Below are 15,400 nucleotides of genomic sequence, written 5' to 3' on the forward strand. Positions count from 1 at the left end.
TGTATCAGAGCTCCCAAGTCTTATTGGACCTCCAAACCTCAAGCTTTACATTGCGTAGAAAATACCTTGTTTGAGACTAATACTTTTTGAGACTAATATGGATGATTTCAAATGTGCCTGTATTGAAACTGATTTTCCACAGTTTAGACCATTTGCTTAACCTATCAACATCTCCTTATCAAGTTATGTTCCCATTTATATTGTTTTTAATACTCATATTTTAATGTCAATGGCAAACTTAAAACAAAGGTTGTTATTCCATCTTCCAAGTTATTCATAAATATGTTGGGGTATTGGTCATATTCGTCCAAATATGGCACCTGCCCATACCTCTGCTGTTTATCTCTCAGCAAGTTCCTGACCAGATTAGCAATTTGCCTGAAATTAGTATTCATGTTATACTTCCTACTTTTTTGTTAGCCATTATAAATTGAATAGTTATAACATAAATTCATGAAGGTTTGCAGCCAGGAATTCAGACTGAATGAAAACTAAATACCCAGAGTATATTTTTACCTCTACTTTCTTCCATCTTGGTGTCTCACTTCAAATTTACAAAAGTTAAGTATGTGCAAGGGTCCTATCCAGGCTTTCTTCTCCCGACCTTGCTGTTGATACACTACACATTGCTGTTGCTCAGGGAACAGTCCTTAAATGATTTAGCAGTTCAACAAAATCAGCCGTACGGTTTGCCATGACAACAGAAAACGAAGGAAAAAAAACTAAGCCTATTAAAAGAAAGCCTGTTCTTGAGGGAATGCAGAAATCTGCCTGATAAACAGCTCAGTTCGTGCACAGCAACAAAACATACTGGCCCTGTCAGGAAATAAATTTGATTGGGCATATGCCCTTGCTATGAATATCCAGTTATATATTTGAAGATCTTTGTATTATTGATAATGTTGACATGTGCACTCTTTCTGAATTTTAAACGTCTTGCATTTTACACAGGTAACTGCAAGGCTCTAACCTCACCCTATCTAAGGCTTTGCTCTCTGCTTCTGGACATTACTTAAACCCCCTTGGTATTACTGCCTTGTTACTAATTGCAGGTACACAGCGTTCTTGATCATTTATCTGCAACATATTTCATTTAAAACTGATAATTATCATTCAAGCCAAATCTGAATTTTTAAAGAGGACTCTGCCATCTTACTGCCTGCTGCAGGAGGTCAGATTGAGATGGATGAGGGACTGCTATATTCCCACTCCATCTTCATCACCACCTATCTCCTCACCTGGTTTCTACCAGGCAGGTAGATATAAAAATAATCCATGGGAGCTGTCTGCAACAGAAAATAGCAGGCCTTTTAAGTTGTATGGAGATGCAGACCTGTTTTCAAATAGACATTGTTTCAACAACAGGACTGTGTTAAGCCCCTTGATTTAATGTGTACTATATGGAGGACGAGCAGAGAGTACAGTGTGGATATGTAACATTCAAAAATATAACCATGTCTCAATATAGTGTCATGATACACCAGTTGCAGGCACTGTAGCCAGCTTTGAAAGAGAAAACAATAAATTAGCTACATTATCATGTAAATGTTCAAACAATTTCACATTTTGTATATAATCAGAGTTGAGAAAATTTCAATGAAGTTGACAATACTTGAATAAAATTTAATTATTCCAATGGTTGTAAGTCAGTGGCCAAAATATATTTATGACATATCATCTCTTGACTCAAAGCAAATTGGAATTGCATTAATTAATGCTGAAAAGGGGTAAGCCATACTTTGTAACACATACAAATCATTCAAGTCACTGGCAGTTTTTCAGGTGAAATCTGAAACTTAAAAAGCATTTTCCAAGTTGTTAGCTTGCATTATCAAACATCAGATTTGAGTGATCACAGCTTGTGATTACTTACCCCAGTTAAACGTATTTCCTTGAAACACAGCCCCAGCTTAGCAGCAAAAAAAGTGTGTACACTTTAGCATAACACTCCCGACATTATAAACCAATTCTTAGTCTGATACATTGTGAGCAATGATACCAGGGATTATCCCTGTATGGTATACAGCAGTACTGTATACATCAGTATTTCCTTTAAATTACACTTTGCATGCAAACAACTACAACAAATCATAACTATGAGCAGTGACAGAACCCTACAATGAACAGAACTAATCAAATCATTTAAAAGAACAGCTTTAAAACAAAAAAAAACACTAGTGCCAATATGATGATATTCTGTTCTCAGTGGAAAGTGTAAACTGCAAAGGCTGTATCCCATGGGACTGCCTCACTGCATTTTCCTTATGGAAAAAATCTGTCAGACTTTAACAACAATATTTGATGTTTAAATAGCTTTGATAGTACAAAGATCTCTTATTCTATTCCTTAATGCCACCAAATCCCAAAGCTTTCGTACTATTTTGCAATTATTACAACCAGCACATTGAGAGATCAGGCAATGGAATGTCCCAATGCTCCCCATTCTCCATTTCCCCAGAACTACACTCAGAAATACTCCAAAGTCCAAAAATCATTTACTGTATCATTTTGTCTGCATTACCACAAGCAGGAAATTTTATTGCATCAATGACTCATACTTCATACAGATAATCAATCTTCCCAAATCCCATTTATAATCAATATAACTGATATTACATTTGTCAACGCTTCATTCATTAAAATATACACAAATAGTCATCTTATTCCTCGATTACACCAGAAAAGTCCTCCATGCCTATTACAGATTCTCCCATTATAATAACATTTCAGGCTGCCTTCCCATTTTCAAGGTTTGAGCACCCTACTAACTTCTTATGAGTGTTCAACCTATGGACATTAGTGTTGGCCCAGCTGCCACACTTCTTGATGCATCTCTCTCCAGAGGTATTTTCATTTATGAACAAAGTTCTTTCCATTTATGCACTTATTGTGGACGATTATGTTAATTTCATAGCCTTGACCCAAGCCTGGCTGAGGGGTGATAACAAATTCTCCACAACTGAAGCCTCATCCCTTGGCTCTACATTCCATCGATTGCCTGACCAAGATGATTGTGGCAGTGTTGTGGCACTTACCACCAAGTCAGTCCTCGCAGACACCTGGCACTTGATCCTCCATTGAGCATCTTGTCCCGATCTACCTCTTCAACCCTTCATTTAGACTTTTCTTATATTAGATTCCCTACAGTGTGGAAACAGGCCCTTTGGCCCAACAGGTTCACACCTACTCTCTGAACAGTAACCCACCCAGACCCATTTCCCTCTGACTAATGCACTTAACACTATGGGCTATATAGCATGGCCAATCACCTGACCTGCACATCTTTGGGCTGTGGGAGGAAACCCACGCAGACACGGGGAGAATGTGCAAACTCCACATAGACAGTTGCCCAAGGCTGTAATTGAACCCAGGTCCCTAGCGCTGCGTGTGGCAGCAGTGCTAACCACTGAGCCACCGTGCCACCCCAAATCCTGATTCTCTACGACCTCAAGTACCAGGCCAATGTTCTCACCAAACTCTCTTAACTGCTTTCCACCCCAAGAACCGAATAGCTTTGAACTCTAGCTGATTTCAACTTTCATTTCAATTCATTAATTTCTCCCTCTGGAGTTCATTTACTTAATTCACCATTCATGTAAGCTCCCCAGTTGATCACATAGATTTATGTAAAGGCTACCTCAAATCCCTCTGGTTTCAATATTAGGGTCAAGCCAGAATCTTGTTTAATCTTCATGGATTACAAGATTTTTTTCTTGTGATTTTTTTCATCGTTGTCTTATTTTGTATTTGCATAAGTTTAAATGATTCTCTTATTGACATCTTCATGGTTTATCTCATTGATGCTTCTGTAGGGCTAGGGGCACATTGGTTACTTTTACTTTACTTCTCATGCACTTTACACAAATTATTACTGTAGGATTCACTAAAAATATTTGTCGTGTATACTGTGTAAATAGGCGTGGAAGGGGATGATTTATCATGAAGGGTATGATGAGCCACTGGGACTCAGCTGGGGGACATGAACTTGCAGGGAGGCTGTTATGAAGGTAGACAAGTAAGATCTTTTGAGATTACCTTTCAAAATATTCCTTCATTCAGACCATGGCTTATGACTCTGAGGGTCCACAAACCATCAGTTATAATCATAAAATCATACAGCACAGAAACAGACCCTTCAGACCAACTTGTCCATGCTGACTAAGTCTCCCAAAGCAAACTAGTCCCACTTTTCTGCATTTGGGTCATATCCTGCTAATTCTTTCCCCTTCATTCACTATCCAAATGTCTTTTAAATGTTGTAACTGTAACTACACTCACCACTTCCTCTGACAGTTCATTCTACATACAAACCACCCTCTGCGTGAAAAGGTTGCTCCTCAGGTCCCTTCTAAATCTTTCTCCTCTCACCCACCCTAGCTAGTCTTTACAGGACACTTATCTTGGAGCAGCAGTTGGGAAACCCCGCAGTTGTAGCAGGGTACACACCACTGGTAATCCCTTAAACCTAGTATGGTGTGGATTCGGGCCTAGTACATAAAAAGCATTTGACTCGTTGGAAAATATGCAGAGGCTGTGGAACGTTTCAGGTAAGTAAATAAAGATGTGGGTTCATTACACTCAACCTCAGCATGCTCCTGCCCCACTGAACTCATCTCTACCTACCTCGACACTGTCCTATCCCCCCCCTAGTCCAGGAACTCCCCACATATGTTGGAGACACCACCCACGCCCTCCACCTCCTCCAATACTTCCGGTTCCCTGGCCCCCAACGCCTCATCTTCACCATGGATATCCAATCCTTCTACACCTCCATCTGCCATGACCAGGGCCTCCAAGCCCTCCGTTTTCCCTCTCCAGACGTCCCCAACAGTACCCTTCCACCGACACTCTCATTCGTTTGGCCGAACTGGTCCTCACCCTTAACAATTTCTCCTTTGAATCCTCCCACTTCCTCCAGACCAAAGGGGTAGCCATGGGCACACGTATGGGCACCAGCTATGCCTGTCTCTTGGTTGGCTACATAGAGCAGTTGATCTTCCATAATTACACCGTCACCACTCCCCACCTCTTCCTCCGCTACATTGATGACTGCATTGGCACCACCTCGTGCTCCCGCGAGGAGGTTAAGCAATTCATCAACTTCACCAACACATTCCACCCTGACCTTAAATTTACCTGGACCATCTCTGACACCTCCCTCCCCTTCCTGGAACTCTCCATCTCCATTAATGACGACCGACTTGACACTGACATTTTTTACAAACCCACCGACTCCCACAGATACCTGGATTACACCTCTTCCCACCCTACCTCTTGCAAAAATGCCACCCCGTATTCCCAATTCCGCCGCCTTCGCCGTATCTACTCCCAGGAGGACCAGTTCCACCACAGAACACACCAGATGGCCTCCTTCTTTAGAGACTGCAATTTCCCTTCTCACGTGGTTAAAGATGCCCTCCAACACATCTCGTCCACATCCTGCACCTCCGCCCTCAGACCCCACCCCTCCAACCGTAACAAGGACAGAACGCCCCTGATGCTCACCTTCTACCCTACCAACCTTCGCATAAACCAAATCATCCGCCGACATTTCCGCCACCTCCAAAAAGACCCCACCACCAGGGATATATTTCCCTCCCCACCCCATTCCGCCTTCAGCAAAGACCGTTCCCTCCGTGACTACCTGGTCAGGTCCACGCCCCCCTACAACCCATCCTCCCATCCTGGCACCTTCCCCTGCCACCGCAGGAACTGTAAAACCTGCACCCACACCTCCTCCCTCACCTCTTTCCAAGCCTTCCACATCCATCAAAGTTTTACTTGCACATCCACTAATATCATTTATTGTATCCGTTGCTCCCGATGCGGTCTCCTCTACATTGGGGACACTGGGCGCCTCCTAGCAGAACGCTTTAGGGAACTTCTCCGGGACACCCGCACCAATCAACCACACCGCCCCGTGGCCCAACATTTCAACTCCCCCTCCCACTCTGCCGCGGACATGGAGGTCCTGGGCCTCCTTCACCGCCGTTCCCTCACCACCAGACGCCTGGAGGAAGAACGCCTCATCTTCCGCCTCAGAACACTTCAACCCCACGGCATCAATGTGGACTTCAATAGTTTCCTCATTTCCCCTTCCCCCCACCTCAGCCTAGTTCCAAACTTCCAGCTCAGCACTGTTCCCATGACTTGTCCGGACCTGTCCTACCTGCCTATCTCCTTTTCCACCTATCCATTTCATCCTCTCCTCCCTGACCTATCACCTTCATCTCCTCCCCCACTCACCCATTGTACTCTATGCTACTTTCTCCCCACTCCCACCCTCCTCTAGCTTATCTCTCCACGCTTCAGGCTCACTGCCTTTATTCCTGATGAAGGGCTTTTGCCCGAAACGTCGATTTTGAAGCTCCTTGGATGCTGCCTGAACTGCTGTGCTCTTCCAGCACCACTAATCCAGAATCTGGTTTCCAGCATCTGCAGTCATTTTTTTTACCTCATTTCATGAAAGCTGGGAATGGGTCCAAAATGCATGTTGCTCTTCATTTTTAAATGGTTCAGGAAAATCTGGCCTATTACATCATGATGTAAATTTACAAAGCCACCATGACAGTTCTAAAAGTTGCTAACAGAACTTAATGCATACAATCCTTTCTTATTCTTGAAACTCTCAAGCTGGGGACAACCCAACTGTGCTTGGATATATTTCAATATTGGTCACATGATATCAACTAATTTAAAATCAGGGTTCCCTACCTGGTTGCACCAGACATAATGTTTGCTCCCTCTTGTGTTTGACGTGCTGAACGCTCCACTCTGTTGCAGCTCCAGAGTTTGGTTTCCGTCCACTTTCTTCCTCTTCACTCACTGTGGGAAATGTCAACAGGGAACTGGCTGACTTCGAAGGGGATTTAACTGGAGACACTGACTGGCTGCTGGGACATCCTGTATCATCTGCCCAACGAGGACAAGAAAGAAAACAATCAGGTGATTGGAAGCTCGGATCATTCGCAGGACCTGATAACATGCTATTTCTGGGTTCATGATGCAATGTTACTTTCATGTGCAAAGTCTTTAGTTAAGCCAAAGAGGAGTTCAGTCTTCATCTACATCCAAGCTACCTTCAAGCAGAAATGATCTGGAGGTGCCAGTATTGGACTGGGGTGTTCAAAGTGTAAAAATAACACATCACCAGGGTATAGTCCAACAGGAGTTGGAAGAAGCAGCGCTCCGAAAACTAGTCCTTCTAAATAAACCTGTTGGACTATAAACTAGTATTGAGTGTGTTGCTGGAAAAGCACAGCAGGTCAGGCAGCATCTGAGAAGCAGGAAAATCGACATTTTGGGCATAAGCCCTTCCTGATGAAGGGCTTATGCCTGAAATGTCAATTCTCCTGCTCCTCAGATGCTACCTGACCTGCTGTGCTTTTCTTGCAACACACTCTCGAATCTGATCTCCAACATCCGCAGTCCTCACTTCCTCTTATAACCTGGTATTGTGCGATTTTTAACTTCAAGCTGAAACATCTCTAAGGCAGACTGAAACTATGTAAATTAATCACCTACTGATGCTCAACTGTTATATTTTCAGTACATTAGTTTTGGAGATGTTAGATTTGCAGCTTTAAAGCCAAAACCTATTTGGAAATAGAAAATGGCCAACAATTTTGTTGTTGATTTACGAATCCTACATATGGTTACTTTCAGGAATGACCAAAAATGGAAATCCAGGATCATGGGTTGAATTTTCCCAGCCACTGATCACGAGCATTGGCAAGAAATAGGAGAGCTAAAAAAAAAAGGCCAATTCTCCAACAAAATGTTGAAGGCCCAGGTGAGATTCTCACCAGGGAGAGGCTTGTTTGTACACATTAGTGTTATGCATTTAAGTGACTGCTGGACAGGCACATGGAGAGCCATGAGTTATGGAATGCGTAGGTTAAGTTATTATTTTTTACATTAAACCTCGGCACAACATCGGGGGCCAAAGGGCCTGTTCTGTGCTGTACTTTTCTATGTTCTATTATATAAATTCTACTAATTGTGGAGATGCTGAATAAATTTAAAGCAGGAGTGGTTACGAGGCGATTTGCCAGAGTTGTTCAAAATTGAATTGTCTTGATAGAGTTAATAAGGCACTGGCAGAATAGTTGCCAATTAGAGGATGTAGATTTAAAAAGTTATTGGCAAAAGAACTTGAGCAAAACATTTTCTTTACACACCGAGTTGCAATCTGGAATGCATTGTCTGAAAGGATGATTGAAAGCAATTCAGTAATGATGTTGTGAAATGAATTGGGTAAGTACTTGAAATGAAAACGTTTACAGGAGATTGGGAAATGAGCAGGCGAATGAGTTTAGTGGATAGTTCCATCAGAGCCATGATGGGCTGAATGAAATGATCTCCTTCTGCACTACATCATTCTATGATCCTTCTGTATTTATTACATTTTGTCCTTGTAGCATATGAGTGATAATACCTCATCAGCAAAATGGCTCAAGGAAAAAGGAGAACACAATTCAAACTAATAAAAGCTTCATTATGTAAGAATGCTCCTTGCTGCAACATGTAAGCTCCCATTAGTTGGGGGTCTGAAGTGGTGGTGGTTGTGGGGGTGGGGAGTGTTGGGGGTGCGATTGCCCTGTTCAAAATAGTTAAGTAGAATCAGGAAGATTCTAGACTTAAGAAATAATTGCCCTAATTTAATTTTGCACAACCATCTCTCTTTGTAAAATCACTTATCAATTGAAGCATTTATACAAAAATATGATAATCATTTCAAGACAATTGTTTAATAAATAGATGTATAACCAGATATTGTTTTGATAGATGTTGTTTACTTTCGTCTATCAGGCAATACTTGAAATAGTTGAAGTATGTTTCCATTTCGTTAATGGGGGGGGCGGGGGGGGGGGGGGGGGGCTGTTTCCCAAGTGCATGATTAAAGGCAGGAGCTCTGGACTGCTAGAAATAACAGCAGATAGTGACAAGAGATCAAGTGAGAAACATAGCAAGGCAAAGTAGCAGCAGACAAGAACCTTGTGAGGATTGATTATGCACAAGACAGTATAGTGGAGGCATGCAGGGAATTAAGGACTGAATCTGAGGGAAAGTTTTGCTAATTTCAGAAATAATCCACCAGGTTATTAAAACCAATTGTTTATTTACAATCTCTTCTTGTTAAATAACCTTAAACAATATTCTAACTTCAAAAAAGGTCTGCGTCAAGGGCCAATAATATGCTTACAGGAGCTGCGTCATATTTAGCTGTGAATGAATGAATCCACGTCACTGGATCAAGCAAAGTCAGCTGATTTGCATAGTAATTGCTCGAGGTCACTTATGACGTAGGTAATGAACTAGGAGGCCCTAATTGCTCCAGAGGTGTGTAACAGCATCTCTCAATGGGTGGATTAGAGAAAATAAGGTCATGGGCTTTAGTGGTGCAATGGTAGTGTCTCTAACCCTGAACTGGGAGGACTGGGTTCAGGTTCCACATCGGTTCTAGAGGTCTGCTCTGAACAAATTGATTAGAAAAAAAAAGTGTTCAAATGCAGCTCTAAGAAGAATTGGGAATATTAAGACTCCACTGTCATAAACCAGCAGCCAATGGATGTGCTGCATTTTCCATACCTGGCAGAAAGAGTGTGGGAAAAGCGCAGACTAGGAAATGGGTAAGGGACAGTAAATCAGAGGATCATGATTAGCAGACCATTTAGCCCATGGAGTTTGTTCTGCCATTCAATTAGGTGATGGCTGATTGAACAATCCTCAGTTGCATTTTCTTGTCTTTTGCCCATAACCCTTAATTCTCTTACTGATTAAAAATCTGTCTATTTCAGCCTTGAACATACTTCATGATCCATTTTCTGTACCCGTCTGTGGTAAACAATTCTACACATTCACTAGCCTTTGCAAAGCAACATTTAATTTCTGTTTGAATTGGCAAAGGTATTTCTCCTAATTTCTGTTCGATTTGGATACCCCTTATTCGGAGATTGTGTGTCTTGATTCTAGTCTCATTTAGAAGTGGAAAAACCTTTCCACATCTACCCTGTCAAACCCATTAAGAATCCTACATATTTCAGTAAGGTAGTGATCTATCTCCCCCCTTACTCCCTTATTCATCTGCCCCTCAGAAGGTGCAGGCGTGGTTAGACATATGGAATACATGTTGGCACACACAGTGATGCCCACATCCGAAGGACAAAAAAAAGTTCAATGTCTCCAGTTGCCTCGTAGGATGGTGAATTTACAGTCAAGCCTATATTTTACATCGGAGTATAGCCTTCCACACCTTTTTGCAGCTGCATGAAGCACTACGGGTGAGATTCAAACTTCAGGCTCAAATGCAACATTTTATGAAGATGTATGACTCGCAATTGAAAGAATGCAGGAAGTACAGATCAATTCCACCATCTGGTAAATATTCTTCCTGCTGTGGAGGTGATCTATTTTGCTTTGGCTATAAATGTCTTAAATTTGACAAAAATCTAAAAACCCAGCAGCAACAATCTGATTCTTTTGATTCATATGTTGGAAGATAATGTTGCTTTAGCTCCTATATTGTTCCAGTTCCATTGCTGTTTAACCTGTGTCACTGTTGGAAGATCTTGTACACCAGACTTCAGAAATGGAAAATTAGTAATTAAGAACAAACAGAACAGATACAAGTTTACGCTTAATATTCTGTTCACAGTCTTGGTAAATGCAATCTCAGCTTACATTTCATATAATGTTCATTTGGGAACTGTCAATAGAATCACAGAATTGTTATACTGGAGGAAGTGACCATTCAACTCTATCTGCACTGCTCTCTAAAAGCATTTTAACTTAATGTCAATAACCTTGCACATTGTTTTCTATTTAAATTATCCAATGCTCTCCGAATGCCTTAATTAAAGTTGCCTCTACCGCAGTTCCACACAGTACATTTCAGATCCTAACTCGCTGTGTGAGTTTTTTTTTCTAACTTCACACTGGTTTCTTTAAAGCTCTGCCATCTCCATTCATCGAGTGTGGACAGTTTGTCCCTATTCAAATCTGTCCAATCTGCTCATGACTTCAAAAGCTTCTACTAAATTTCCCTAGTGCCCCTAAAGAAAACAAATAAAAAGTCTCAACTTCTCAAATCTTTCCTGATAACTGAGGAACCTCATCCCAAGTTTCATTCTCATAAGCCTTTTCTGTATTGTCTTCATTGCATTCACATTCTTCCCAATAACATGGCACTCAGAACCTGACAATACTTCAGGTGAGGTCTTATTTAAGTTTATAATAACCACCCTGCTTTATTACTCTACGCCTTTAGTTATAAACTTTAGACTATTAATTATTCATTAACTACTCTCTCCAAGTGTCCTGCCACCTTTACTGACTTATGTACGTACACGCCCCATCTTTTGGCTCTTGCACAACAATTAGAATAGTAACCTGGCTCTCAATTTTTTGTACCAAGGCGCATCACTTCACATTTCTCTGAACTGATCTACGTCTGTCACCTGCCTGCTCTCTCCAGCAATGTGCCAATGTCCTTAAGCTCTGCACTGTCCTGTTCATGGTTCATAATTGTCCCAAGTATTTTGTCAAAATGTGGGATTAGTTGTTTCCAACTCATTTGGTGTTATATGTGGGAGTTATTTGCAGCTACATAACCTCCAAATAGTAATTCAAAATTGTCCAAACATTACATTTAGGATGAGGGCCTCCTAAATGGAAAATTGTGTTTTATTTGGGAAAAAGGGTTTTTAAGAGGAAATGGAAAGTACATTAAAAGTGATCAGACATTTTATTTTGCACTTTTCTAACATACACATGCATATGGTTAAAATGCTAAACGAAAGTAAAACAGCATCCCTCCAGCTGAAAATCCCTTTAATTAATAATCAAATAATTGTAATTGGTCACATTGAAACATACACACAAAAAATTGAGTGCATTAATTTTAGCTGGGAGAGAATAATTTATAAGATGCGATGGCTCTTAATGTTTCCTGCGTCACTGACACATTTATGTTGGAGAGCTAGCGAAGTAGTGGGAATGTCACCCCATTGGTAATCTAGAGGAAAAAAACTTTATCTTGTCCTCACAAATATGCATGTCACACCTACATCTGCCCATGCAGTATCGTTAAGAGTGACCACAGCATAGACATTGCGGGAACAAAGTCCCATCTTCACACTGAGGTTACCCTCCATTGTTACTAGCGTGTTAAATGGAATAGATTTCAAAAAAATCTAGCAACTCAAATCCTAGCACTTGAGATACTCTGGGCCATGAGCAGTAGAACTGTGTTTCAACACTACCATCAAGGTGGGAAATGAATTCTGGTTTAATGAAGACTGCAGAAGGACATGCCAGGAGTAGCAAAAGGAATACCTAAAAATGTGGTGTTAATCTAATGCGGCTACAGGTCTGCCAAGCAGCAGAATTAGCATGCAACAGCTAGGGCTAAGTGATTCCACAACCAATAGATTGGATCCACGTTGTGTAGTCCTGCCCATCAGTCATGAACTGTGGTGAAGGGGAAGCTAAATAATCTCATCCTCAGTGCGGAAGTCCAGCAGGTAAGTGCAAAATTCAAGGCTGAAGTATTGGTAACCATCTTCAGCCAGATATATGGTGTGGATGATCCGTCTCAGCATCCATCTGAAGTCCCCAATATCACACTCAGTCTTCAACCAATTCAATTCATCCGGCTGAAGGCACTGGTTACTACTAAGGCTAAGGCCGGACAATATTTAGGCAATAGTACTTGTGACGTACTGTGCCTTTAAGACAGATGTGTCTATCCTGTTTCTGTTGCAGTGATGTCGAAATGACTCCTTTGGACAGGCACTTGGTGAACAGCTTTTGAATTCTTCCTGGGTGTTTTTTTTTAAATGAGCCAAATGAATAATGAGTGGGCGGGGTCAGGGCTGACAGACCCAGAATCATTTTTAGTTTTACTTTCAGCGAGTTGAAGGTAGCTGGCTGATGAAAACAGCTCGAGGTAAAGTCTCAGATGAGCAACCTCCTTTTAAGAATCAAAAGGGACAGATTGTTTCTTTCTTCTGGACTGGAGAAAGTCAGCATATGAGGATCGTAATCATTTTGCTGAATTGCAATTTTGCCAAATTGTGTGTTCATTGCGAGGCTGCCTATATCAGACAGTTAATGATTAGTGGTTAAACAATGCATTGTCTTGTTAACTATTTCAATAGAGTGAAAGTTATGACAATTCTTCTTTTCTCTGTATTTTAGCTGTGTCGTAAGAACAAGCGTTTTTTGATCAAGGCCTAATAGCGGACCAAACAAATCACATCTGGGACACAGCACTTGCACATACCTTTAAATAAATGTTAGTATTCTAAGACAATAACCTAAATCCTTCGATGGCCTGGTCCATAATGTACTGAAGGTTTGTACTCTGAATTAGCTACACCACTAACTAGCCAAGCTGTTGTTATAATGGCATTTACCCATCAACGTGGAAAACTGAAAACCAAAAGTATTGTGGATGTTGGAAATCAGAAACAAAAACTGAAATTGCTAAAAAAAAACCCAGGTATAACAGCATCTGTGGAGAGAAAACAGAATTAATATTTCATGTCCAGTGACCCTTCCTCAGAACAGATATGGAAAACTGCCCAGGTATGCTCTGTCCATAAAAAGCAGAACAAATCCAACCTGGCCAATACTGACTGATCCAGCCTACTCTCATTTATCAGCATGGTAATGGAAGGGTTGTCAATACGGTCATCAGGCAGCACTTGTAAAGAAATAAACTGATCACTGACACTCAGTTTGGGTTCTGATAGGGCCATGCAATTCCTGATCTTATTACAGCTTTGCTCCAACATTATCAAAAGAGCTGAACTCCAGGTGTGAAGTGAGTGACACTGCCCTAGTCATCAAGGCAGCAAGTAAGAATGGTATCAAGGATCCCAAGGAAAACTGGGAATCAGGCAAAATCTTCTGCTTGTTGGAGTTACAACTCGCACAAGAGAGTACGTGTGTGATTGCTGGAGATCAATAATCTCATCCTGAGGATAGCATTGCCACAGGCAAGTTTCCCAAATCCCAATCATTTTCAACTTCTTCATCAATGACCTTCCCTTCACCATGAAATCAGAAGTGGGGATATTTGCTGATGATTGCACAATATTCAGCAATTTTCATGACTCTTCAGCTACTGAAGCAGTTAGTGTCCATTTGCAGCAAGACTTGGACAATATCCAATTTTGAGCTAATAATTAGCATGCAATATTCATTCCACACAGGTTCAAATCAATGACCATCTCCAACAAGAGAGCGTCTAACCACGACCTCTTGATGTTTGATGGTATTACTACCACTGAATTCCTCACGATCAACATCCTGAGGATTATCATGAGCCAGAACCTGACTAGACCAGTCATATAAATACTATGGCTACAAAAGCTGGTCAGTGGCAAGGAAGTCTGCAGCAAGTAACTCACCTTCTGTCCACCATCTACAAAGAACAAATCAGGAGTGTGATGGATTACTCCTCATTTGCCCAGATGAACAGGAACAATCTCCACCTGTCTGGATGAGTATAGTTCCAACAGTCAAGAAATTCAATGCTAGTAACAACTTGATTAGCAACCCATCACTTTCAACACTGATAAACAATGGGAGCAGTGTGGATGATCTACATGTTGCCATACAGTGACTCATCGTGTCTCCTTCAATAGCACCTTCCAAACCTGCAACCAATACCACATGGAGGTAGGAAAGTAGATGTAAGGAATGTCAAATCAGCGATGATGCTATTGAATTGCACAACAAGCTCAAGAGGCTGAATGGCCTATACCTGTTCCTTACAATTGTATAGGAGGACAAGGTCAGCAGATGCATGGGAACCTCTAAGGCACACGCAACCAAGACTTAAAAAGTATTACCATTCTTTCACAGTCACTGAGACAATATCCTGAAGTACCACCTTTCCAATAGCATTGTGAGTGTCAGTACAGGCCAAAGACTGTAGCAGATTAAGGAGGCAAGTCATTGCCACTTTCCTGAATTTCAGGCAATTAGAGATGCACAAGATGTACTGGCCCAGCCAGAAATGCTCAGATTCTGTGAATTTTTTTTAAAAAAAGTATCGCTTTTGAATGTCTTCAACAACAAAACATTTGTGCTTCATCAGCCCTTTCCATTTCAACATGGAGAATAAAGATATCACAGATGGTGAGATGAACAAGGGAAGGAGTTACACAGTTACTGGGAGGGCCCTGGGTAGTGTCAAACAGAGAGAGACTTAAGAGTGCAGATACATAGTTCTTTGAAAGTTACATCACAGGCCAACAGGGGCTAAAGAATGGCATTTAACACACTTGCCTTCATTGCTCAAACCACTGAATTTGGAGTTTGGACGTCATGGTGCAGTTGTACAGGACATTGGAGGCGCCACTTTTGGAGTACTGTGCACAGTTCAGGT

At 41.4% G+C, this 15,400-nt stretch overlaps 1 protein-coding gene across 5 annotated transcripts in view; it reads right to left on the bottom strand.

Moving 5' to 3' along the window:
- Positions 1-15,400, bottom strand: part of sybu (syntabulin (syntaxin-interacting)) — a 104,593-nt gene that overhangs the window by 46,805 nt on the left and 42,388 nt on the right. For all 5 annotated transcript variants that reach the window (XM_087986038.1, XM_043689013.2, XM_043689011.2 and 2 more), the window contains one exon: positions 6,715-6,912. In XM_087986038.1, coding sequence (XP_087842164.1) covers positions 6,715-6,912 — 198 coding nt within the window. The remainder of the gene's footprint in view (positions 1-6,714; positions 6,913-15,400) is intronic.

This window comes from Chiloscyllium plagiosum, unplaced genomic scaffold (genome assembly GCF_037043375.1).
Source record: "Chiloscyllium plagiosum isolate Xiang-an unplaced genomic scaffold, Cpla_swu_hap1 HiC_scaffold_4, whole genome shotgun sequence".
Taxonomy (NCBI): domain Eukaryota; kingdom Metazoa; phylum Chordata; class Chondrichthyes; order Orectolobiformes; family Hemiscylliidae; genus Chiloscyllium; species Chiloscyllium plagiosum.